General features: G+C 44.9%; 1 protein-coding gene across 1 annotated transcript in view; it reads right to left on the reverse strand.

Moving 5' to 3' along the window:
- The window catches only part of GTF3C2 (general transcription factor IIIC subunit 2), a 452,236-nt gene that overhangs the window by 308,825 nt on the left and 115,527 nt on the right, over positions 1–27,884 (reverse strand). The window contains exon 6 of the mRNA XM_053710988.1: positions 15,312–15,410. Coding sequence (XP_053566963.1) covers positions 15,312–15,410 — 99 coding nt within the window. The remainder of the gene's footprint in view (positions 1–15,311; positions 15,411–27,884) is intronic.

Below are 27,884 nucleotides of genomic sequence, written 5' to 3' on the forward strand. Positions count from 1 at the left end.
AACAAATTTTGTCAGAATTTGAAAAACAGTGAAAAAAAGGCAGTAAATCAAACGAAATTTTTACAGTGTGTATAATAGGCTAACAGAGCATTGCACCCACTTGCAAATGGATGATTAACTCCTTAGTTCAAAAACCGGATCAAAAAAACGATCTAGACGTTTTTTTAACAGTCACACCAAACTGCCACAGCCTTGCTGTTGGCCTACCTTCCCAACAAAACGATTTTGGAAAGCCCAAGAGCCCTTTAGAGATGTCCTATAGCATTCAGAAGACCCTTGAAGGAAGCTGGATGTCTCAGTCTGTAAAAGTTACTGCGCAAAAAAATGCTAAATTAGGCCCCTCCCACTCATTGTAACACAGTGGAAAGCCTCAGGAAACTGTTTCTAGGCAAATTTAAGCCAGCCATGTGGAAAAAACTAGGCCCCAATAAAGTTTTATCACCAAAGTATATATAAAAACGTTTAAACATGCCAGCAAACGTTTTATATTGCAAATATAAAAGAGTATTACCTCAGAAAATAAGCATGATACCAGTCGCTATTAAATCACTGTATTCAGGCTTACCTTACATAAATTTGGCATCAGCAGCATTTTCTAGCATTCACATCTTCTAGAAAAATCTTAACTGCACATACCTCATAGCAGGATAACCTGCACGCCATTCCCCCGCTGAAGTTATCTCTCTCTTCAGTCATGTGTGAGAACAGCAATGGATCTTAGTTACAACCTGCTAAGATCATAGAAATCACAGGCAGATTCTTCTATTTTTTCTGCCTGGAACAAAATAGTACAACTCCGGTACCATTTAAAAATAATAAACTTTTGATTGAAGTAAAATAACAGCTACATTTCACCACTTCTCTCTTACTACCTCCATGTTTGTTGAGAGTTGCAAGAGAATGACTGGATATGGCAGTTAGGGGAGGAGCTATATAGACAGCTCTGCTGTGGGTGTCCTCTTGCAACTTCCTGTTGGGAATGAGAATATCCCACAAGTAATGGATGATCCGTGGACTGGATACACCTTACAAGAGAAATTGGTAAAGCTTGTTCAGAAAAGAGAATCTCAGAAAACGATAGTGATCTGGATGAATCGGATTGTGAAGGTAAGCGTCCTGTAAGTCTATTGTGGATATGAAGTGACCTTGCTGAACAAAAGGCAGAATAGTCCTTATAGTCACAATCTTGAAAGTTGGGACTCTTACAAAAACATTTAAAAATTTCAGATCCAAAATAGGTCTGAAAGAATTTTCCTTCATAGGTACAATGAACACATTTGAATAAAAACCTTGTTCCTGCTGTGGAACTGGGAAAAATTACCCCTGAAAGTTCTAGAACTGAAACACATATCAGAAAGAGTTGAGTTTTTACTGGGGTTTTTTGGTTACATGGGTAAGAGAGAAACTTTCCAAAGGAAGTCTTATTCTGAATTCTAATTGACACCCCTAAGAAATTATATTCTGAATCCACTGATTTTGGACAGAGCCTGTCCAGACTCTTGAAATAGCTTTAGTCTGCCCCCTACCAGAAGAACTGGCTTGAGGGCTGCACCTTCATATAGGCTTAGGGGCAGGATTTGGTTTCTTATAAGGCTTGGATTTATTCCAATTCAGAGATGTTCTCCAATTAGAGACAGAGGCCTTAGGGGAAAGAGTGGTTTTCTGTTCTCTATTCTGACGAAAGCGATTGCAAGCTTTAAATCTACCATTAGGTTTCTTGTCTTGGGGCAGAAAACTCCCTTACCCCCAGTAACAGTGGATATAATAGAATCCAATTGTGAACCAAAAAGATCTTTACCTTGAAAAGAGAGAGATAATAATCTAGTTTTATACACCATGTCAGCATCCCAAGATTTAAGCCATAAAGCTCCTCTAGTTAGAATGGCTAAAGACATGGATTTGACATTGATCTTCCTAACATCAAATATAGCATCACAAATAAAATGATTTGCATGTTGAAGTAAAACAACATAATTTATGTAAGAATTTACCTGATAAATTAATTTCTTTCATATTGGCAAGAGTCCATGAGCTAGTGACATATGGGATATACAATCCTACCAGGAGGGGCAAAGTTTCCCAAACCTCAAAATGCCTACAAATACACCCCTCACCACACCCACAATTCAGTTTAACGAATAGCCAAGAAGTGGGGTGATAAAGAAAGGAGTAAAAAGCATCAACAAAGGAATTTGGAAATAATTGTGCTTTATACAAAAAAATCATAACCCCCCAAAAAAGGCTGGGCCTCATGGACTCTTGCCAATATGAAAGAAATGAATTTCTCAGGTAAGTTCTTACATAAAACAGAATTTATGTTTACCTGATAAATTTCTTTCTCCAACGGTGTGTCCGGTCCACGGCGTCATCCTTACTTGTGGGATATTCTCTTCCCCAACAGGAAATGGCAAAGAGCCCAGCAAAGCTGGTCACATGATCCCTCCTAGGCTCCGCCTACCCCAGTCATTCGACCGACGTTAAGGAGGAATATTTGCATAGGGAGAAACCATATGGTACCGTGGTGACCTGTAGTTAAAGAAAATAAAATATCAGACCTGATTAAAAAAACCAGGGCGGGGCGTGGACCGGACACACCGTTGGAGAAAGAAATTTATCAGGTAAACATAAATTCTGTTTTCTCCAACATAGGTGTGTCCGGTCCACGCGTCATCCTTACTTGTGGGAACCAATACCAAAGCTTTAGGACACGGATGAAGGGAGGGAGCAAATCAGGTCACCTAAATGGAAGGCACCACGGCTTGCAAAACCTTCTCCCAAAAATAGCCTCAGAAGAAGCAAAAGTATCAAACTTGTAAAATTTGGGTAAAAGTGTGCAGTGAAGACCAGTCGCTGCCTCCTACATATCTGATCAACAGAAGCCTCGTTCTTGAAGGCCCATGTGGAAGCCACAGCCCTAGTGGAATGAGCTGTGATTCTTTCGGGAGGCTGCCGTCCGGCAGTCTCGTAAGCCAATCTGATGATGCTTTTAATCCAAAAAGAGAGAGAGGTAGAAGTTGCTTTTTGACCTCTCCTTTACCTGAATAAACAACAAACAAGGAAGATGTTTGTCTAAAATCCTTTGTAGCATCTAAATAGAATTTTAGAGCGCGAACAACATCCAAATTGTGCAACAAACGTTCCTTCTTTGAAACTGGTTTCGGACACAGAGAAGGTACGATAATCTCCTGGTTAATGTTTTTGTTAGAAACAACTTTTGGAAGAAAACCAGGTTTAGTACGTAAAACCACCTTATCTGCATGGAACACCAGATAAGGGAGAACACTGCAGAGCAGATAATTCTGAGACTCTCTGGCAGAAGAAATCGCAACTAAAAACAAAACTTTCCAAGATAATAACTTAATATCAACGGAATGTAAGGGTTCAAACGGAACCCCCCGAAGAACTGAAAGAACTAAATTGAGACTCCAAGGAGGAGTCAAAGGTTTGTAAACAGGCTTGATTCTAACCAGAGCCTGAACAAAGGCTTGAACATCTGGCACAGCTGCCAGCTTTTTGTGAAGTAATACCGACAAGGCAGAAATCTGTCCCTTCAGGGAACTTGCAGATAATCCTTTTTCCAATCCTTCTTGAAGGAAGGATAGAATCCTAGGAATCTTAACCTTGTCCCAAGGGAATCCTTTAGATTCACACCAACAGATATATTTTTTTCCAAATTTTGTGGTAAATCTTTCTAGTCACAGGCTTTCTGGCCTGAACAAGAGTATCGATCACAGAATCTGAGAATCCTCGCTTCGATAAATCAAGCGTTCAATCTCCAAGCAGTCAGCTGGAGTGAAACCAGATTCGGATGTTCGAACGGACCCTGAACAAGAAGGTCTCGTCTCAAAGGTAGCTTCCAAGGTGGAGCCGATGACATATTCACCAGATCTGCATACCAAGTCCTGCGTAGCCACGCAGGAGCTATCAAGATCACCGACGCCCTCTCCTGCTTGATCCTGGCTATCAGCCTGGAATGAGAGGAAATGGCGGGAACACATAAGCTAGATTGAAGTCCAAGGTGCTACTAGTGCATCCACTAAGCCGCCTTGGGATCCCTGGATCTGGCCCCGTAGCAAGGAACTTTGAAGTTCTGACGGAGGCCATCAGATCCATGTCTGGAATGCCCCACAGGTGAGTACTTGGGCAAAGATTTCCGGATGGAGTTCCCACTCCCCCGGATGCAATGTCTGACGACTCAGAAAATCCGCTTCCCAATTTTCCACTCCTGGATGTGGATAGCAGACAGGTGGCAGGAGTGAGACTCCGCCCAAAGAATAATTTTGGTTACTTCTTCCATCGCTAGGGAACTCCTTGTTCCCCCTGATGGTTGATGTACGCAACAGTCGTCATGTTGTCTGATTGAAACCGTATGAACCTGGTCCTCGCAAGCTGGGGCCAGGCCTGAGAGCATTGAATATCGCTCTCAGTTCCAGAATATTTATCGGTAGAAGAGATTCTTCCCGAGACCAAAGACCCTGAGCTTTCAGGGATCCCCAGACCGCGCCCCAGCCTATCAGACTGGCGTCGGTCGTGACAATGACCCACTCTGGTTGTGGAACATCATCCCTTGAGACAGATTGTCCAGGGACAGCCACCAACGAGAGAGTCTCTGGTCCTCTGATTTACTTGTATCTCTTCGGAGACAAGTCTTATAGTCCCCATTCCACTGACTGAGCATGCACAGTTGTAATGGTCTTAGATAATGCGCGCAAAAGGACTATGTCCATCGCCGCCACCATCAACCCGATCACTTCCATGCACTGAGCTATGGAAGGAAGAGGAACGGAATGAATATCCGACAAGATCCAGAAGCTTTGTTTTTCTGGCTTCTGTTAGAAAGATCCTCATTTGTAAGGAGTCTATAATTGTTCCCAAGAAGGGAACCCTTGTTGACGGGGATAGAGAACTCTTTTCCACGTTCACTTTCCAGCCGTGAGATCTGAGAAAGGCCAGGACAATGTCCGTGTGAGCCTTGCTTGAGGAAGGGACGACGCTTGAATCAAATGTCGTCCAGGTAAGGTACTACTGCAATGCCCCTTGGTCTTAGCACCGCTAGAAGGGACCCTAGTACCTTTGTGAAAATCCTTGGAGCAGTGGCTAAACCGAAAGGAAGCGCCACGAACTGGTAATGTTTGTCCAGAAATGCAAACCTTAGGAACCGATGATGTTCCTTGTGGATAGGAATATGTAGATACGCATCCTTTAAATCCACCGTGGTCATGAATTGACCTTCCTGGATGGAAGGAAGGATAGTTCGAATGGTTTCCATCTTAACGATGGGACCTTGAAAATTTGTTTAAGATCTTTAGATCTAGGATTGGTCTGAACGTTCCCTTTTTTGGGAACTATGAACAGATTGGAGTAGAACCCCATCCCTTGTTCTCTTAATGGAACAGGATGAATCACTCCCATTTTTAACAGGTCTTCTACACAATGTAAGAACGCCTGTCTTTTTATGTGGTCTGAAGACAACTGCGACCTGGAACCTCCCCCTTGGGGAAGTCCCTTGAATTCCAGAAGATAACCCTGGAGACTATTTTCTAGCGCCCAAGGATCCAGAACATCTCTTGCCCAAGCCTGAGCGAAGAGAGAGAGTCTGCCCCCCACCAGATCCGGTCCCCGATCGGGGGCCAATATTTCATGCTGTCTTGGTAGCAGTGGCAGGTTTCTTGGCCTGCTTTCCCTTGTTCCAGCCTTGCATTGGTCTCCAAGCTGGCTTGGCCTGAACAGTATTACCCTCTTGCTTAGAGGACGTAGCACCTTGGGCTGGTCCGTTTTTACGAAAGGGCGAAAATTAGGTCTATTTTTTGCCTTGAAAAGCCGATCCTGAGGAAGGGCGTGGCCCTTACCCCAGTGATATCAGAGATAATCTCTTTCAAGTCAGGACCAAACAACGTTTTTCCCCTTGAAAGGAATGTTTAGTAGCTTGTTCTTGGAAGACGCATCAGCCGACCAAGATTTCAACCAAAGCGCTCTGCGCGCCACAATAGCAAACCCATAGTTCTTAGCCGCTAACTTAGCCAATTGCAAAGAGGCGTCTAGAGTGAAAGAATTAGCCAATTTGAGAGCATTGATTCTGTCCATAATCTCCTCATAAGGAGGAGAGTCACTATCGAGCACCTTAAGCAGTTCATCAAACCAGAAATATGCGGCAGTAGTGACAGGGACAATGCATGAAATGGGTTGTAGAAGGTAACCCTGCTGAACAAACATCTTTTTAAGCAAACCTTCTAATTTTTATCCATAGGATCTTTGAAAGCACAACTATCCTCTATGGGTAAAGTGTGCGTTTGTTTAAAGTAGAAACCGCTCCCTCGACTTGGGGACTGACTGCCATAAGTCCTTTCTGGGGTCGACCATAGGAAACAATTTTTTAAATATGGGGGAGGGACGAAAGAATACCGGGCCTTTCCCATTCTTTATTAACAATGTCCGCCACCCGCTGGGTATAGGAAAAGCTTCTGGGAGCCCCGGCACCTCTAGGAACTTGTCCATTTTACATAGTTTCTCTGGGATGACTAAATTTTCACAATCATCCAGAGTGGATAATACCTCCTTAAGCAAAATGCGGAGATGTTCCAATTTAAATTTAAATGTAATCACATCAGATTCAGCCTGCTGAGAAATGTTCCCTAAATCAGTAATTTCTCCCTCAGACAAAACCTCCCTGGCCCCTCAGATTGGGTTAGGGCCCTTCAGAGATATTAATATCAGCGTCGTCATGCTCTTCAGTAACTAAAACAGAGCAGCCACGCTTACGCTGACAAGGGTTCATTTTGGCTAAAATGTTTTTGACAGAATTATCCATTACAGCCGTTAATTGTTGCATAGTAAGAGAATATGGCGCGCGTAGATGTACTAGGGGGCCTCCTGAGTGGTCAGGACTCGTGTAGACGAAGGAGTGAATAGATGCAGTACCATGCTTACTCCCCCACTTGATGAATCATCTTGGGCATCATTGTCATTATCACATAAATCACATATATTTAAATGAATATGGAAATTCTGGCTCCCCACATTCCATAACACAGTCTAACTGGTATTCAACATGTTAAACAGCATAACCTTGATCCAGAAAGTACAAAAAAACTAATAAAATAAAACCGTAACTGTCACTCTTAAAATCTTTAAAACTGAACCACACTTTATTACTTGCAATGCGAAAAAAAGCTAGAAGGAATTGTTCAAACATTCACCAAAATTTCACCACAGTGTCTTAAAGCCCTTAAAAGTATTGCACACCAAATTTGGAAGCTTTAACCCTTAAAATAACGGAACCGGAAGCCGTTTTTATACTTTAAACCCCTTTACAGTCCCTGGTATCTGCTTTGCTGAGACCCAACCAAGCCCAAAGGGGAATACGATACAAATGACGCCTTCAGAAGTCTTTTATAAGTATCAGAGCTCCTCACACATGCATCTGCATGTCATGCTTCTCAAAACAAGTGCGCAACTACAGGCGCGAAAATGAGACTCTGCCTATGATTAGGGAAGCCCCTAGAGAATAAGGTGTCTAATAACAGTGCCTGCCGGTTATTTTACAAAATCCCAAGATTAAAATAATTCCTCAGGTATGGAGCATAAAATATGTTATATATAAATCGATTTAGCCCAGGAAAAAGTCTACAGTATTAAAAGCCCTTGTGAAGCCCTTATTTACATCGTAATAAAATGGCTTACCGGATCCCATAGGGAAATGACAGCTTCCAGCATTACATCGTCTTGTTAGAATGTGTCATACCTCAAGCAGCAAGTACTGCTCACTGTTCCCCCAAACTGAAGTTAATTCCTCTCAACAGTCCTGTGTGGACAGCATGGATTTTAGTACGGTTGCTAAAATCATTTTCCTCTTACAAACAGAAATCTTCATCTCTTTTCTGTTTCAGAGTAAATAGTACTTACCAGCACTATTTTAAAATAACAAACTCTTGATTGAATAATAAAAACTACAGTTAAACACTAAAAAACTCTAAGCCATCTCCGTGGAGATGTTGCCTGTACAACGGCAAAGAGAATGACTGGGGTAGGCGGAGCCTAGGAGGGATCATGTGACCAGCTTTGCTGGGCTCTTTGCCATTTCCTGTTGGGGGAAGAGAATATCCCACAAGTAAGGATGACGCCGTGGACCGGACACACCTATGTTGGAGAAATTATGTTTTCTTTCATGTAATTGGCAAGAGTCCATGAGCTAGTGACATATGGGATAGCAATACCCAAGATGTGGAACTCCACGCAAGAGTCACTAGAAAGGGAGGGATAAAAAATAAAAAAGGAAATTTATGCTTACCTGATAAATTTATTTCTTTTACGATATGACGAATCCACGGATTTCGTCCTTACTTATGGGATTACGCCTCCTGGTCAGCAGGAAGTGGCAAAGAGCATCACAGCAGAGCTGTATATATAGCTCCTCCCTTCCCTCCCCTCCAGTAATTCGACCGAAGTTAGGAAGAGAAAGGAAAAGCCAAAGGTGCAGAGGTGACTGAAGTTTAACAAAAATAAATACCTGTCTTAGAAATGACAGGGTGGGGCGTGGACTCGTCATATCGTAAAATAAATAAATTTATCAGGTAAGCATAAATTTCCTTTTCTTTTACAAGATATGACGAGTCCACGGATTTCATCCTTACTTATGGGATACAATACCAAAGCTATAGGACACGGATGAAAGGGAGGGACAAGACAGGAACCTAAATGGAAGGCACCACTGCTTGAAGAACCTTTCTCCCAAAACCAGCCTCAGAAGAAGCAAAAGTATCAAATTTGGAAAATTTGGAAAAATTGTGAAGAGAGGACCAAGTTGCAGCCTTGCAAATCTGTTCAACAGAAGCATTGTTTTTAAATGCCCATGAGGAAGCCACAGCCCTAGTAGAATGAGCCGTAATTCTTTAAGGAGGCTGCTACCCAGCAGTCTCATATGTCAGACGAATGATACTCTTCAGCCAAAAAGAAAGAGAGGTAGCCAAAGCTTTCTGGCCCCTATGCTTTCCAGACAAAACAACAAATAATGAAGATGATTGACAAAATTCCGTAGTCGCCTGCAAGTAAAAACTTCAGGGCACGGACCATGTCCAAGTTATGCAACAGACGCTCCTTCTTAGAAGAAGGATTAGGACATAATGAAGGAACAACAATTTCCTGATTAATATTCTTATTAGAAACAACCTTAGGAAGGAAACCAGGTTTGGTACGTAAAACCACCTTATCAAAATGGAAGATAAGATAAGGCAAGTCAGAAACTCTACGAGCAGAAGAAATAGCAACCAAAAATAAAACCTTCCAAGATAACAGCTTAATATCTATGGAATGCATGGGTTCAAACGGAACCCCTTGAAGATCATTAAGAACTAAATTCAAACTCCAGGGTGGAGCAATCGGTCTAAACACAGGCTGAATTCTGGTTAGAGCCTGCCAAAAAGACTGAACGTCTGGAACATCTGCCAAACGTTTGTGCATTAAAAAAGACAAAGCAGAGATCTGTCCCTTTAAGGAATTTGCTGAAAACCCTTTCTCCAATCCTTCTTGGAGAAAAGACAGAATTCTGGGAATCTTAACTCTATTCCATGAGTAGCCCTTGGATTCGCACCAATAAAGATATTTACGCCATATTCTTATGGTAGATCTTTCTAGTAACAGGCTTAAGTGTCTGAATCAAAGTATCAATAACCGAATCAGAGAAACCCTGCTTAGATAAAATCAAGCATTCAATCTCCAAGCAGTCAGTTGCAGAGAAATTAGATTTGGGTGTTGGAAGGGTCCCTGAATTAGAAGGTCCTGCCTCAATGGAAGCTTCCACGGCGGCAGAGAGGATATTTCCACTAGATCGGCATACCAAGTCCTGCAAGGCCACGCGATTAGAACTACTGAAGCCCTCTCCTGTTTGATAAGGGCAATCACCCGGGGAAGGAGAGCAAAAGGTGGAAACACATAAGCTAGGTTGAACGACCAAGGCACTGCCAAGGCATCTATCAGTTCGGCCTGAGGATCCCTTGACCTGGATCCGTATCTTGGGAGCTTGGCATTCTGACAGTACGCCATCAGATCCAATTCCTGTCTGCCCCATCTGAGAATCATGGTGGCAAATACCTCCGGATGGAGTTCCCACTCCCCCGGATGAAACATCTGTCTGCTTAAAAAAAAAAAAAAAAAATTGCTTAACAGATGTCCACTCCTGGGATGTAGATTGCTGACAGATAAGAGTGAGCCTCCGCCCACCGAATTATCTTGGACACTTCTGTCATCGCTAAGGAACTTCTTGTTCCTCCCTGATGATTGATGTAAGCCAGAGTCGTGATGTTGTCCGACTGAAAACGGATGAATTTGGCCGAAGCCAACTGAGACCAAGCCTGAAACGCAATGAATATTGCTCTCAATTCCAGAATATTGATTGAAAGAAGAAACTCTGACCGAGTCCACACACCCTGAGCCTTCAGGGAATTCCAGACTGCACCACAACCTAGTAGGCTGGAGACCGTTGTCACTATCACCCATGAGGGTCTGCGGAAGCACGTCCCTTGGGACTGCACTGAGCCACTGATGGCCGAGGATTGGACTGAAGGGCTCGGCATGTATTCAGAAACTACTTTCTGACCTCTGTCAAGAAAATTTTCATGGATATGGAATCTATTAGAGTTCCCAGGAAGGGAACCCTGGTCTGTGGAATTAATGAACTCTTTTCTAGATTCACCTTCCACTCGTGAGTCCTCAGAAAGGACAGAACTATGTCTGAATGAGACTTTGTCAGATCGTAAGACGACGCCTGGATCAGAATATCGTCTAGCTAAGGCGCCACTGCAATACCCTGCGGCCTGAGAACCGCCAGAAGGGACCCTAGAACCTTTGTGAAAATTCTGGGTGCTGTGGCCAACCCGAAGGGAAGAGCCACAAACTGAAAATGTTTGTCCAGGAAGGCAAACCTTAGGAACTGATGATGATCCTTGTGGATAGGAATATGAAGGTATGCATCCTTCAAGTCCACGGTAGAATTGTTTGAATAGTCTCCATCTTGAAGGATGGGACTCTGAGAAACTTGTTTAGACTCTTGAGATCTAAAATGGGTCTGAACATTCCCACTCTTTTGGGAACCACAAAAATATTTGAGCAAAGCCCCTGCCCCTGTTCCAGTATTGGAACGGGACAAATTACTCCCATAGTAGAGAGGTCTTTTACACAACGTAAGAACGCCTCTCTTTTTATCTGGTTTACAGACAACCGTGAAGAAGAAACCTCCCCCTTGGGAGAGAATTTTTGAATTCCAGTTGATATCCTAGGGACACGATATCCAGTGTCCAGGGGTACTGAACATCTCTTACCCAAGCCTGGGCAAAGAGAGAAAGTCTGCCCTCTACTAGATCCGGTCCCGTATCGGGGGCCGCCCCTTCAAGCTGTCTGTGGAGCAGCAGTGGGCTTCTTGGGTTGTTTACACTTTTGTTCCAAGTCTGGTTAGCTCTCCAGACGGCCTTGGCTTGAGCAAAATTCCCTTCCTGTGTAGCGGAAGGAGAAGTGGGGACTCATTTGAAGTCCCGAAAGGAGCGAAAATTATTTTGTTTACCCCTCAGTTTAGCTGCTTTATCCTGCGGTAGGAGATGACCCTTACCTCCCGTAATGTCAGAAATGATCTCTTTCAAGTCAGGCCCGAATAGGGTTTTCTCTCTGAAAGGAATAACCAAAAAAGCTTTGAATTAGATGACACATCAGCAGACCAAGACTTTAACCATAACGCTCTACAAGCTAAAACGGAGGAGAAGAAGAAGAGTCCTCGAGTGGTCCTCCGCGAGTCTGCAGGACGGAGAATGGACCAGAATATCGTCCAAATAAGGAGCCACCGCAATACCTCTAGCTCTCACCACCGCGAGCAGTGCCCCCAGAACCTTTGTAAAGACTCCTGGGGCAGTCGCCAGACCGAACGGTAGGACAACAAACTGGAAGTGTTGGTACAGAAATGTGAATCTTAAGAACCTGACGTGGTCCTTGTAGATTGGCACGTGTAGGTACGGATCCTTCAAGTCTATTGTCATCATAAATTGCCTCTCTTGAACTAGGGGCAGAATCAATCTGATCGTCTCCATTTTAAACGATGGGACTGACAGAAACTTGTTTAAGCACTTTAGGTCCAGAATTGGGCGGAACAAGCCCTCCTTCTGTGGGACCACGAAAAGGTTAGAATAGTACTCTAGACCCCTTTCTGCTAGAGGTACTGAAACAATTACTCAGAGGAGAAATCCCTCATGCACTCTAAATAGGCATCTCTCTTCTCTGGTCTTGAGGATAGCTTTGGCAGGAGGAATCTGCCCCTGGGCGGATTAGTCTTGAACCCTATCCTACAAACCTGGGTGATAACCTCCATAACCCAATGATCCTGTACGTCTCTCATCTAGGCCTCTGCGAACAGAGATAGTCTACCCCTACGCGATACAGCGACGGATCGTGGGCCGCCCCTTCATGCCGACTTTGACTCGGCAGTCTTCTTGCTCTACTTGGACTTGATCCAAGATTGAGCTGGCTTCCAAGATCCCTTGGTCTGCTCGGTCTTCGCAGCAGTCTGCTGGTGTCGAGACTTGTCAGAATGAAAGGGACGAAAAGTAGAGCCCTTAGGCTTATTTTGCTTATCCTGCGGAAGGAAAGCACCCTTGCCTTTCGTGATCGTGGATATGATAGAGTCCAGGCCTGGACCAAAGAGAACTTTCCCCTGAAACGGAAGGGATAGTAATCTAGACTTGGAAGTCATGTCAGCAGACCACGACTTTAACCATAGAGCCCTGCGGGCTAGAACAGAGAGACCTGATGTCTTGGCATTCAGGCGAATAACCTGCATGTTTGCATCACAGATAAAAGAATTAGCTACCTCTAAGGCCTTAATCTGTTCCTGTATCTCCTCAAGGGGAGTCTCCACCTCGACCATAGCTGATAGTGTAGCGGTAGACGCTCCAGCCACTGCAGCGATCGCCGTTGCCGGTTGGAACACAAACCCAGTGAGTTGGAACATCTTTCTCAACATGCATTCTAACTTCTTATCCATAGGCTATTTGAATGACGAACTATAATCGAGGGGAATAATCATACGCTTAGCGAGCGTGGAGCTAGCTCTATCCACCTTAGGAAAGCCCCCCCCCCCAACAAAGCTCAAGCTGAGAGTCCGGAACGGAGAACAGCTTTTTGAAAGAGGTAGAGGGAGAAAAGGACGAGCACAGCTTCTCCCAATCATTCTTAATAATCGTAGCCATCTTCACAGGAACTGGGAAGGTCTGAGGTACACTACTGTCCTCGTAAACTCTATCTAGCTTAGGGATCGAAGGTTCTTCCAAAAGGTTCAGTTCCGAAACCTACAACGTAGCAAGCACTTCTTTCAGTAAAAAGGGCAAATGCCAATCTTAAACTTAAAATCTGGATCCTGCGTAGCCGGAGGTCTAGAAGACACTGATTCCGCCCCAGAGAGAGCGCCCTTAGACGAGTTGGAGGCGTCCTCCTCCTCGGATAATCTCTCAGAGACATCCAACGGAGTAGATGAACCCTGGGATGGAAGGCTATGTCTTTCCCTTCGCTTGTGCTTCGCAGGGCGTGGTAGGACATGGAAGGCCGCAGAAACCGCTTCTTGCAACTGGGCAGCGAAATCTGGCAGCTATGAGGATTAGGGCCTTGGGGAGCTACATGTTTAATGGGGACGGAGAATCTTCAGAGGTGGACAGCTCAGTAGTACTAAATATCTCATTCTTTTTAGATATTGTAATCCTGTCAAAGAATGTGGAACACAGTTGAGCCGGTGGATCAATCTGTACCTCCTCACAATAAACACAGGTATTAGATTTAATTAAAGAGTGAGTATCCTCTAACATATCAGAGTCCTCCATAGTTTGCGTCTTTAATACGGACTGTGATAGATTAAATGCCACCTTTATACACAAATGGCCGGGGCACTCACCATATCCTAAGTCCGGACCGCGGAGAAACAGTTACATCTCCCGCAAATGCCGATCAGGAGGAAGTGGAAGAGACCCCACCCAGTCACATGGAGTGCCATGTAGGACCGCCCCTGCACTAAAAAAAAACACACCAAAAAAGGGCCACGCCGATCTTCACCTGACTGTTCACACAATGCTAGAGCCTCATCTCACACATGACGTGGCATTAACACAATAAAGATATTATGCATGAATCCACCCCTGTTCAATAATCTTACCAGGGAAATTAACCATTGATTCTATACAGATAAAAGGAGTCACACTGTGACCCTGTCTTCTTGCGTTATCATATGTGTATAAATGAAACAAACTTACCAGAATCTATGTCGTGGAACAGGAACACGGCCCTTCAATTGTGGCAGGTTAGTAGCATCGCTCCTGACATGGACTTGAGTGAATAAAGGCAGGCAGCGAAACTCGTCAACGCCGATTGCCAAGGAGCTGTTAACATGAGTTGGGATGGTTTTGCAGAGACGACACTCCCTGCATCTCCGGACACTAAGTTTCATCCATGCTCTAACTGAGAGGCTGACAGTATTACTTCAAAATTCAGTCCCACTTCGAAGAGTACTACCCTCCATAAGAGACTACTCTGAATCTTCCGACACTTCTCTGCCAACCTCCCGTGACGAAAGGCAAAGAATGACTGGGGAATGAGGGGAGTGGGGGAGGTATTTAAGCCTTTGGCTGGGGTGTCTTTGCATCCTCCTGCTGGCCAGGTTCTTATTTCCCACAAGTAATGAATGAAGCAGTGGACTCTCCTCCCATTAAGATGGAAATCCTGTTTAACCCTTTGTTAAATTCACAGTGCTAGACCTAAAAATGTTTTAAAGGTCAATGCAAGAAAGAAAATGTTTTACACAAATGATGCAGACAATTATCTAAATTCTCTTGTGGAATCTGAACAGAACCATCACGCGCTGTTAATGACTTGGCTCTGTGACTACCCTTCTGTGACTAAAGCTATTCCTTTTTATCTCACTATTCCTTTTACAGTGTTTGCTACTGTGCATCTATTGTAAACTGCAGGGTCTAATACAAAGCACTAGCAGTTAGCAGTGAAGCCGTTTCACAGACATTTCAGTTCAGCAGGGAAGATATTCAGCTTATTATGATAATGCACTGATTGCTCTTCTTTCATTAACTCATGCAGGGGTGCTGATTCTGTAAGGGGAGCATTATGTTGGTCTCCAAAAACAATGGTGTGAAATGACCTTTATATCTAATGACCATAAGGTTTGTACAATAAGATTCCTTACACCAGTGACCATACACAAGGACCTTTAGCTCACGCACTACACTTGTAATAAACAGGAGCCGTGAGCAGGTCCCATAAACCAGACCACAACTCACCTATTTAGTGTGTGCTTAACAGCACATCCTTGTATCCCTTCTCTATGTATGGTAAATGGCGGGGAAGTGGCGAGCAGGGGCATGTACGCTTCAGCCTCCCTAAAGAAAAACACACGAGAGTTACACAAATGCTCATGGTCTATACTTGTCGTGCACTACCGCAGCTGGAGAGGGGAGAGCAAGGCTGAAATAACTGCTGAAAAAACATAATTTATGCTTACCTGATAAATTTATTTCTCTTGTAGTGTAGTCAGTCCATGGGTCATCCATTACTTATGGAATATATCTCTTCCTAACAGGAAGCTGCAAGAGGATCACCCAGTAGAGCTGCTACATAGCTCCTCCCCTCACATGTCATATTCAGTCATTCGACCAAAGCAGACGAGAAAGGAGAAACCATAGGGTGCAGTGGTGACTGGAGTTTAATTAAAATTTAGGTCTGCCTAAAAGACAGGGCGGGCCGTGGACTGACTACACTACAAGAGAAATAAATTTATCAGGTAAGCATAAATTATGTTTTCTCTTGTTAAGTGTAGTCAGTCCACGGGTCATCCATTACTTATGGAATACCAATACCAAAGCTAAAGTACACGGATGAAGGGAGGGACAAGGCAGGAACATTAAACAGAAGGAACCACTGCCTGCAAAACCTTTCTCCCAAAAATAGCCTCCGAGGAAGCAAAAGTGTCAAATTTGTAAAATTTTGAAAAGGTGTGAAGTGAAGACCAAGTCGCAGCCTTGCAAATCTGTTTAACAGAGGCCTCATTTTTAAAGGCCCAGGTGGAAGCCACAGCTCTAGTAGAATGAGCTGTAATCCTTTCAGGAGGCTGCTGTCCAGCAGTCTCATAGGCTAAACGTATTATGCTACGAAGCCAAAAAGAGAGAGAGGTAGCCGAAGCCTTTTGACCTCTTCTCTGTCCAGAGTAAACGACAAACAGGGAAGAAGTTTGACGAAAATCTTTAGTTGCCTGCAAATAGAACTTCAGGGCACGGACTACGTCCAAATTATGCAAAAGTCGTTCCTTCTTTGAAGAAGGGTTAGGACACAGTGATGGAACAACAATCTCTTGATTGATATTCCTGTTAGTAACTACCTTAGGTAAGAACCCAGGTTTAGTACGCAGAACTACCTTGTCTGAATGAAAAATCAGATAAGGAGAATCACAATGTAAGGCAGATAACTCAGAGACTCTTCGAGCCGAGGAAATAGCCATCAAAAACAAAACCTTCCAGGATAACATCTTGATATCAATGGAATGAAGGGGTTCAAATGGAACGCCTTGAAGAACATTAAGAACTAAGTTTAAGCTCCACGGCGGAGCAACAGTCTTAAACACAGGCTTAATCCTAGTTAAAGCCTGACAAAAAGCCTGAACGTCTGGAACTTCAGCCAGACGTTTGTGTAGAAGAATAGACAGAGCAGAAATCTGTCCCTTTAACGAACTAGCAGATAAGCCCTTTTCTAAACCCTCTTGTAGAAAGGACAATATCCTAGGAATCCTAACCTTACTCCATGAGTAACTCTTGGATTCACACCAATATAAATATTTACGCCATATCTTATGGTAAATTTTTCTGGTAACAGGCTTCCTAGCCTGTATTAAGGTATCAATAACCGACTCCGAGAAGCCACGCTTTGATAGAATCAAGCGTTCAATCTCCATGCAGTCAGCCTCAGAGAAATTAGATTTGGATGTTTGAAAGGACCCTGAATTAGAAGGTCCTGTCTCAGAGGTAGAGACCACGGTGGACAGGACGACATGTCCACTAGATCTGCATACCAGGTCCTGCGTGGCCACGCAGGCGCTATCAGAATCACCGAAGCTCTCTCCTGTTTGATCTTGGCAATCAAACGAGGAAGCATCGGGAATGGTGGAAACACATAAGCCATGTTGAAGACCCAAGGGGCTGTCAGAGCATCTATCAGCACCGCTCCCGGGTCCCTGGACCTGGATCCGTAACAAGGAAGCTTGGCGTTCTGGCGAGATGCCATGAGATCCAGATCTGGTTTGCCCAAACGAAGAATCAGTTGAGCAAAGACCTCCGGATGAAGTTCCCACTCCCCCGGATGAAAAGTCTGGCGACTTAGAAAATCTGCCTCCCAGTTCTCTATGCCTGGGATGTAAATCGCTGACAGGTGGCAAGAGTGAGACTCTGCCCAGCGAATTATCTTTGAGACTTCCAACATCGCTAGGGAACTTCTGGTTCCCCCTTGATGGTTGATGTAAGCCACAGTCGTGATGTTGTCCGACTGAAATCTGATGAACCTCAGAATTGCTAACTGAGGCCAAGCTAGGAGAGCATTGAATATTGCTCTTAATTCCAGAATATTTATTGGGAGGAGTTTCTCCTCCTGAGTCCATAATCCCTGAGCTTTCAGGGAGTTCCAGACTGCGCCCCAGCCTAGAAGGCTGGCGTCTGTTGTTACAATCGTCCAATCTGGCCTGCGAAAGGTCATCCCCTTGGACAGATGTGGCCGAGAGAGCCACCATAGAAGAGAATCTCTGGTCTCTTGATCCAGACTTAGTAGGGGGGACAAATCTGAGTAATCCCCGTTCCACTGACTTAGCATGCACAATTGCAGCGGTCTGAGATGCAGGCGCGCAAATGGTACTATGTTCATTGCCGCTACCTACTAGAAAGGGAACTCTTGTAAGTGGTAATAGAGAACTCTTTTCCACGTTCACCTTCCACCCATGCGACCTCAGAAATGCCAGAACTATCTCTGTATGAGACTTGGCAGTTTGAAAACTTGACACTTGTATCAGAATGTCGTCTAGGTACGGAGTCACCGCTATGCCTCGCGGTCTTAGAACCGCCAGAAGTGAGCCCAGAACTTTTGTAAAAATTGTTGGAGCCGTAGCTAATCCGAAGGGAAGAGCTACAAACTGGTAATGCCTGTCTAGGAAAGCAAATCTTAGGTACCGATAATGATCCTTGTGAATCGGTATGTGAAGGTAGGCATCCTTTAAATCCACTGTGGTCATGTACTGACCCTCTTGGATCATGGGAAGGATGGTTCGAATAGTTTCCATTTTGAATGATGGTACTCTTAGAAATTTGTTTAGGATTTTTAAGTCCAAGATTGGTCTGAAGGTTCCCTCTTTCTTGGGAACCACAAATAGATTTGAATAGAATCCCTGCCCGTGTTCCGTCCGCGGAACGAGGTGGATCACCCCCATTAGTAAAAGGTCTTGTACACAGCGTAGAAACGATTCTTTCTTTATTTGGTTTGCTGATAACCTTGAAAGATGAAATCTCCCTCGTGGAGGGGAAGTTTTGAAGTCCAGGAGATATCCCTGAGATATGATCTCCAACGCCCAGGGATCCTGGACATCTCTTGCCCAAGCCTGGGCGAAGAGAGAAAGTCTGCCCCCCACTAGATCCGTTTCCGGATAGGGGGCCCTCTCTTCATGCTGTCTTGGGGGCAGCAGCAGGTTTCTTGGCCTGCTTGCCCTTGTTCCAGGACTGGTTAACTTTCCAGCCCTGCCTGTAACGAGCAACAGCTCCTTCCTGTTTTGGAGCGGAGGAAGTTGATGCTGCTCCAGCCTTGAAGTTACGAAAGGCACGAAAATTAGACTGTTTGGCCTTTGATTTGGCCCTGTCCTGAGGTAGAGCATGGCCCTTACCTCCCGTAATGTCAGCTATAATTTCTTTCAAGCCGGGCCCGAATAAGGTCTGCCCTTTGAAAGGAATATTAAGCAATTTAGATTTAGAAGTCACGTCAGCTGACCAGGATTTAAGCCATAGCGCTCTGCGCGCTTGGATGGCGAATCCGGAGTTCTTAGCCGTAAGTTTGGTTAAATGTACGACGGCATCAGAAACAAATGCGTTAGCTAGCTTAAGTGCTTTAAGCTTGTTCATAATTTCATCCAATGGAGCTGTGCGAATGGCCTCTTCCAGAGACTCAAACCAGAATGCCGCAGTGACAGGCGCAATGCATGCAAGGGGCTGTAAGATAAAACCTTGTTGAACAAACATTTTCTTAAGGTAACCCTCTAATTTCTTATCCATTGGATCTGAAAAGGCACAACTATCCTCCACCGGGATAGTGGTACGCTTAGCTAAAGTAGAAACTGCTCCCTCCACCTTAGGGACCGTCTGCCATAAGTCTCGTGTGGTGGCGTCTATAGGAAACATTTTCCTAAATATGGGAGGAGGGGAAAAGGGCACACCAGGTCTATCCCACTCCTTGCTAATAATCTCTGTAAGCCTTTTAGGTATAGGAAACACGTCAGTACACACCGGTACCGCATAGTATCTATCCAACCTACATAATTTTTCTGGAATTGCAACCGTGTTACAATCATTCAGAGCCGCTAATACCTCCCCTAACAATATGCGGAGGTTCTCAAGCTTAAATTTAAAATTAGAAATCTCTGAATCCAGTCTCCCTGGATCAGATCCGTCACCCACAGAATGAAGCTCTCCGTCTTCACGTTCTGCAAACTGTGACGCAGTATCTGACATGGCTCTCACCTCATCCGCGCGCTCTGTCCTTAACCCAGAGCTATCGCGCTTGCCTCTTAATTCTGGCAATTTAGATAATACTTCTGTCATAACAGTAGCCATGTCTTGCAAAGTGATTTGTAAGGGCCTCCCTGATGTACTTGGCGCCACAAAATCACGCACCTCCTGAGCGGGAGGCGAAGGTACTGACACGTGAGGAGAGTTAGTCGGCATAACTTCCCCCTCGTTGTCTGGTGATAATTTCTTTACATGTAAAGATTGGCTTTTATTTAAAGTAGCATCAATGCAATTAGTACATAAATTTCTATTGGGCTCCACATTGGCCTTTAAACATAGTGAACAAAGAGATTCATCTGTGTCAGACATGTTTAAAACGGACTAGCAATGAGACTAGCAAGCTTGGAAATACTTTTCTAAATAAATTTACAAGCAATATAAAAAACGCTACTGTGCCTTTAAGAAGCACAAAAAGCTGTCACAGTTGAAATAACAATGAACCAAAATAGTTATAGCAACCAATTTTTCACAGTAAATGTATTAAGTTACCAAAGGATTGCACCCACCAGCAAATGGATGATTAACCCCTTAATACCCAAAAACGGATTAACAATTTAATAATTAACGTTTTTCTCACAGTCAAAACACACTGTCACAGGTCTGCTGTGACTGATTACCTCCCTCAAAATGAATTTTGAAGACCCCTGAGCTCTCTAGAGACGATCTGGATCATGGAGGATGAAGTAGACAGATTGTGACTGAATTTTTACTGCGCAAAAAAGCGCTAAAATAGGCCCCTCCCACTCATATTACAACAGTGGGAAAGCTCAGAAAACTGTTTCTATGCAGAAAACAAAGATGGCCATGTGGTAAAAATCATGCCCCAATAAGTTTTATCACCAAGTACCTCACAAAAAACGATTAACATGCCAGTAAACGTTTTAAACATACATTTGAAAAGTTATGAATTGTTATTAATAAGCCTGCTACCAGTCGCTTTTACTGCAGTTAAGGCTCATACATTATTTCAGTATTAACAGTATTTTCAGAGTCAATTCCATTCCTTAGAAAAATACATTCAGTGTACACACACACACACATCAGCCTAATACCAGTCGCTATCACTGCATTTAAGGCTGAACTTACTTTACATTGGTATCAGCAGTATTTTCTCAGTCAATTCCATTCCTCAGAAAAAAAATTACTGCACATACCTCATTTGCAGGGAGGCCCTGCATGCTATTCCCCTTCTCTGAAGTTACCTCACTCCTCAGATGACAACAGCCAGTGGATCTTAGTTACGTCTGCTAAGATCATAGAAAACGCAGGCAGATTCTTCTTCTAATGCTGCCTGAGAATAAACAGCACACTCCGGTGCCATTTAAAATAACAAACTTTTGATTGTAGAAATAAACTAAGTTAAAAAACACCACAGACCTCTCACAGCGACCTATCTAGTTAGGCTGCAAGAGAATGACTGAATATGACATGTGAGGGGAGGAGCTATATAGCAGCTCTGCTGGGTGATCCTCTTGCAGCTTCCTGTTAGGAAGAGATATATTCCATAAGTAATGGATGACCCGTGGACTGACTACACTTAACAAGAGAAAATCACACAAGTTACACTGAGCAATATCTCACAGTCACCTGCACACTGCACTCAGTTCTGGTGTACATCACACAAGTTACACTGAGCAATATCTCACAGTCACCTGCACACACTGCGCTCAGTCCTGCTGTACATCACACAAGTTACACTGAGCAATATCTCACAGTCACCTGCACACACAGCGCTCAGTCTTGCTGTACATCACACAAGTTACACTGAGCTATATCTCACAGTCACCTGCACACACTGCGCTCAGTCCTGCTGTACATCACATAAGTTACACTGAGCTATATCTCACAGTCACCTGCACACTGCGCTCAGTCCTGCTGTACATCACACAAGTTACACTGAGCAATATCTCACAGTCACCTGCACACTGCGCTCAGTCCTGCTGTACATCACATAAGTTACACAGAGCTATATCTCACAGTCACCTGCACACTGCGCTCAGTCCTGCTGTACATCACACAAGTTACACTGAGCAATATCTCACAGTCACCAGCACACACTGCGCTCAGTCCTGCTGTACATCACACAAGTTACACTGAGCAATATCTCACAGTCACCTGCACACACTGCGCTCAGTCCTGCTGTACATCACACAAGTTACACTGAGTAATATCTCACAGTCACCTGCACACACTGCGCTCAGTCCTGCTGTACATCACACAAGTTACACTGAGCAATATCTCACAGTCACCTGCACACACTGCGCTCAGTCCTAGTGTACATCACACAAGTTACACTGAGCAATATCTCACAGTCACCTGCACACACTGCGCTCAGTCCTGCTGTACATCACATAAGTTACACTGAACTATATCTCACAGTCACCTGCACACACTACCCTCAGTCCTACTGTACATCACACAAGTTATACTGAGTGATATCTCACAGTCACCTGCACACACTGTGCTCAGTCCTGCTGTACATCACACAAGTTACACTGAGCAATATCTCACAGTCACCTGCACACACTGTGCTCAGTCCTGCTGTACATCACACAAGTTACACTGAGCAATATCTCACAGTCACCTACACACACTGCGCTCAGTCCTGCTGTACATCACACAAGTTACACTGAGCAATATCTCACAGTCACATGCACATAATGCACTCAGTCCTGCTGTACATCACACAAGTTCCACTGAGTAATATCTCACAGTCACCTGCACACACTGCGCTCAGTCCTACTGTACATCACACAAGTTACACTGAGTAATATCTCACAGTCACCTGCACACACTGCACTCAGTCCTGCTGTACATCACACATGTTATACTGAGCAATATCTCACAGTCACCTGCACACTGCGCTCAGTCTGCTGTACATCACACAAGTTACACTGAGCAATATCTCAGTCACCTGCACACACTGCGCTCAGTTCTGCTGTACATCACCCAAGTTACACTGAGCAATATCTCACAGTCACCTGCACACACTGTGCTCAGTCCTGCTGTACATCACACAAGTTACACTGAGCTATATCTCACAGTCACCTGCACACACTGCACTCAGTCCTGCTGTACATCACACACGTTACACTGAGTAATATCTCAGTCACCTGCACACACTGCGCTCAGTCCTGCTGTACATCACACAAGTTACACTGAGCAATATCTCACAGTCACCTGCACACACTGCACTCAGTCTTGCTGTACATCACACAAGTTACATTGAGCAATATCTCAGTCACCTGCACACACTGCGCTCAGTCCTGCTGTACATCACACAAGTTACACTGAGCAATATCTCACAGTCACCTGCACACACTGCGCTCAGTCCTGCTGTACATCACACAAGTTACACTGAGCAATATCTCAGTCACCTGCACACACTGCGCTCAGTCCTGCTGTACATCACACAAGTTACACTGAGCAATATCTCACAGTCACCTGCACACACTGTGCTCAGTCCTGCTGTACATCACACAAGTTACACTGAGTAATCTCATAGTCACCTGCACACACTGCGCTCAGCTCTGCTGTACATCACACAAGTTACACTGAGCAATATCTCACAGTCACCTGCACACACTGCGCTCAGTTCTGCTGTACATCACACAAGTTACACTGAGCTATATCTCACAGTCACCTGCACACACTGCGCTCAGTCCTGCTGTACATCACACAAGTTACACTGAGTAATATCTCACAGTCACCTGCACACACTGCGCTCAGTCCTGCTGTACATCACACAAGTTACACTGAGCAATATCTCACAGTCACCTGCACACACTGCGCTCAGTCCTACTGTACATCACACAAGTTACACTGAGCAATATCTCACAGTCACCTGCACACACTGCGCTCAGTCCTGCTGTACATCACACAAGTTACACTGAGTAATATCTCACAGTCACCTGCACACACTGCGCTCAGTCCTGCTGTACATCACACAAGTTACACTGAGCTATATCTCACAGTCACCTGCACACACAGCGCTCAGTCTTGCTGTACATCACACAAGTTACACTGAGCAATATCTCACAGTCACCTGCACACACTGCGCTCAGTCCTGCTGTACATCACACAAGTTACACTGAGCTATATCTCCCAGTCACCTGCACACACTGCACTCAGTCCTGCTGTACATCACACAAGTTACACTGGGCAATATCTCACAGTCACCTGCACACACTGCGCTCAGTTCTGCTGTACATCACACAAGTTACACTGAGTAATATCTCCCAGTCACCTGCACACACTGCGCTCAGTCCTGCTGTACATCACACAAGTTACACTGGGCAATATCTCACAGTCACCTGCACACACTGCGCTCAGTCCTGCTGTACATCACACAAGTTACACTGGGCAATATCTCACAGTCACCTGCACACACTGCGCTCAGTCCTGCTGTACATCACACAAGTTACACTGAGCTATATCTCACAGTCACCTGCACACACTGCGCTCAGTCCTGCTGTACATCACACAAGTTACACTGAGTAATATCACAGTCACCTGCACACACTGCGCTCAGTCCTGCTGTACATCACACAAGTTACACTGAGCTATATCTCACAGTCACCTGGACATACTGCGCTCAGTCCTGCTGTACATCACACAAGTTACACTGGGCAATATCTCACAGTCACCTGCACACACTGCGCTCAGTCCTGCTGTACATCACACAAGTTACACTGAGTAATATCTCACAGTCAACTGGACACACTGCGCTCAGTCCTGCTGTACATCACACAAATTACACTGAGTAATATCTTACAGTCACCTGCACACACTGCGCTCAGTCCTGCTGTACATCACACAAGTTACACTGAGAAATATCTCACAGTCACCTGCACACACTGCGCTCAGTCCTGCTGTACATCACACAAGTTACACTGAGCAATATCTCACAGTCACCTGCACACACTGCGCTCAGTCCTGCTGTACATCACACAAGTTACACTGAGCAATATCTCACAGTCACCTGCACACACTGCTCTCAGTCCTGCTGTATATCACACAAGTTACACTGAGCAATATCTCACAGTCACCTGCACACACTGCGCTCAGTCCTGCTGTACATCACACAAGTTACACTGAGCAATATCTCACAGTCACCTGAACACACTGCGCTCAGTCCTGCTGTACATCACACAAGTTACATTGAGCAATATCTCACAGTCACCTGCACACACTGCGCTCAGTTCTGCTGTACATCACACAAGTTACACTGAGCTATATCTCACAGTCACCTGCACACACTGCGCTCAGTCTTGCTGTACATAACACAAGTTACACTGAGTAATATCTCACAGTCACCTGCACACAGTGCGCTCAGTCCTGCTGTACATCACACAAGTTACACTGAGTAATATCTCACAGTCACCTGCACACACTGCGCTCAGTCCTGCTGTACATAACACAAGTTACACTGAGCTATATCTCACAGTCACCTGCACACACTGCGCTCAGTCTTCCTGTACATAACACAAGTTACACTGAGCAATATCTCACAGTCACCAGCACACACTGCGCTCAGTCTTGCTGTACATAACACAAGTTACACTGAGCAATATCTCACAGTCACCTGCACACACTGCGCTCAGTCCTGCTGTACATCACACAAGTTACACTGAGCTATATCTCACAGTCACCTGCACACACTGCGCTCAGTCCTGCTGTACATCACACAAATTACACTAAGCTATATCTCACAGTCACCTGCACACACTGAGCTCAGCCCTGCTGTACATCACACAAGTTACACTGAGCTATATCTCCCAGTCACCTGCACACACTGCGCTCAGCCCTACTGTACATCACACAAGTTACACTGAGCAATATCTCACAGTCACCTGCACACACTGCGCTCAGTCCTGCTGTACATCACACAAGTTACACTGAGTAATCTCATAGTCACCTGCACACACTGCACTCAGTCCTGCTGTACATCACACAAGTTACACTGAGTAATCTCATAGTCACCTGCACACACTGCGCTCAGTCCTACTGTACATCACACAAGTTACACTGAGCAATATCTCACAGTCACCTGCACACACTGCGCTCAGTCCTGCTGTACATCACACAAGTTACACTGAGCTATATCTCACAGTCACCTGCACACACTGCACTCAGTCATACTGTACATCACACAAGTTACACTGAGCAATATCTCACAGTCACCTGCACACACTGCGCTCAGTCCTGCTGTACATCACACAAGTTACACTGAGTAATATCTCACAGTCACCTGCACACACTGCGCTCAGTCCTGCTGTACATCACACAAGTTACACTGAGCTATATCTCACAGTCACCTGCACACACTGCGCTCAGCTCTGCTGTACATCACACAAGTTACACTGAGCTATATCTCACAGTCACCTGCACACACTGCGCTCAGTCCTGCTGTACATCACACACGTTATACTGAGCTATATCTCACAGTCACCTGCACACACTGTGCTCAGTCCTGCTGTACATCACACAAGTTACACTGAGTAATCTCATAGTCACCTGCACACACTGCGCTCAGTCCTGCTGTACATCACACAAGTTACACTGAGCAATATCTCAAGTCACCTGCACACACTGCGCTCAGTCCTGCTGTACATCACACAAGTTACACTGAGCAATATCTCACAGTCACCTGCACACACTGCGCTCAGTCCTGCTGTACATCACACACGTTATACTGAGCTATATCTCACTGTCACCTGCACACACTGCGCTCAGTCCTGCTGTACATCACACAAGTTACACTGAGCTATATCTCACAGTCACCTGGACACACTGTGCTCAGTCCTGCTGTACATCACACAAGTTACACTGAGCAATATCTCACAGTCACCTGCACACACTGCTCTCAGTGCTGCTGTACATCACACAAGTTACACTGAGCTATATCTCACAGTCACCTGGACACACTGCGCTCAGTCCTGCTGTACATCACACAAGTTACACTGAGCAATATCTCACAGTCACCTGCACACACTGTGCTCAGTCCTGCTGTACATCACACAAGTTACACTGAGCAATATCTCACAGTCACCTGCACACACTGCGCTCAGTTCTGCTGTACATCACACAAGTTACACTGAGTAATCTCATAGTCACCTGCACACACTGCGCTCAGTCCTGCTGTACATCACACAAGTTACACTGAGTAATATCACAGTCACCTGCACACACTGTACTCAGTCCTACTGTACATCACACAAGTTACACTGAGCAATATCTCACAGTCACCTGCACACACTGTACTCAGTCCTGCTGTACATCACACACGTTATACTGAGCTATATCTCACAGTCACCTGCACACACTGCACTCAGTCCTGCTGTACATCACACAAGTTACACTGAGCTATATCTCAGTCACCTGCACACACTGCGCTCAGTCCTGCTGTACATCACACAAGTTACACTGAGCTATATCTCTGTCACCTGCACACACTGCGCTCAGTCCTGCTGTACATCACACAAGTTACACTGAGCTATATCTCACAGTCACCTGCACACACTGCGCTCAGCCCTGCTGTACATCACACAAGTTACATTGAGCTATATCTCACAGTCACCTGCACACACTGCGCTCAGCCCTGCTGTACATCACACAAGTTACACTGAGCAATATCTCACAGTCACCTGCACACACTGCGCTCAGCCCTGCTGTACATCACACAAGTTACATTGAGCTATATCTCACAGTCACCTGCACACACTGCGCTCAGCCCTACTGTACATCACACAAGTTACACTGAGCAATATCTCGCAGTCACCTGCACACACTGCGCTCAGTCCTGCTGTACATCACACAAGTTACACTGAGCAATATCTCACAGTCACCTGCACACACTGCGCTCAGTCCTGCTGTACATCACACAAGTTACACTGAGCAATATCTCACAGTCACCTGCACACACTGCACTCAGTCCTGCTGTACATCACACAAGTTACACTGAGCTATATCTCACAGTCACCTGCACACACTGTGCTCAGTCCTGCTGTACATCACACAAGTTACACTGAGCTATATCTCACAGTC

The sequence above is a fragment of the Bombina bombina genome, chromosome 4 (genome assembly GCF_027579735.1).
Source record: "Bombina bombina isolate aBomBom1 chromosome 4, aBomBom1.pri, whole genome shotgun sequence".
Lineage (NCBI taxonomy): Eukaryota > Metazoa > Chordata > Amphibia > Anura > Bombinatoridae > Bombina > Bombina bombina.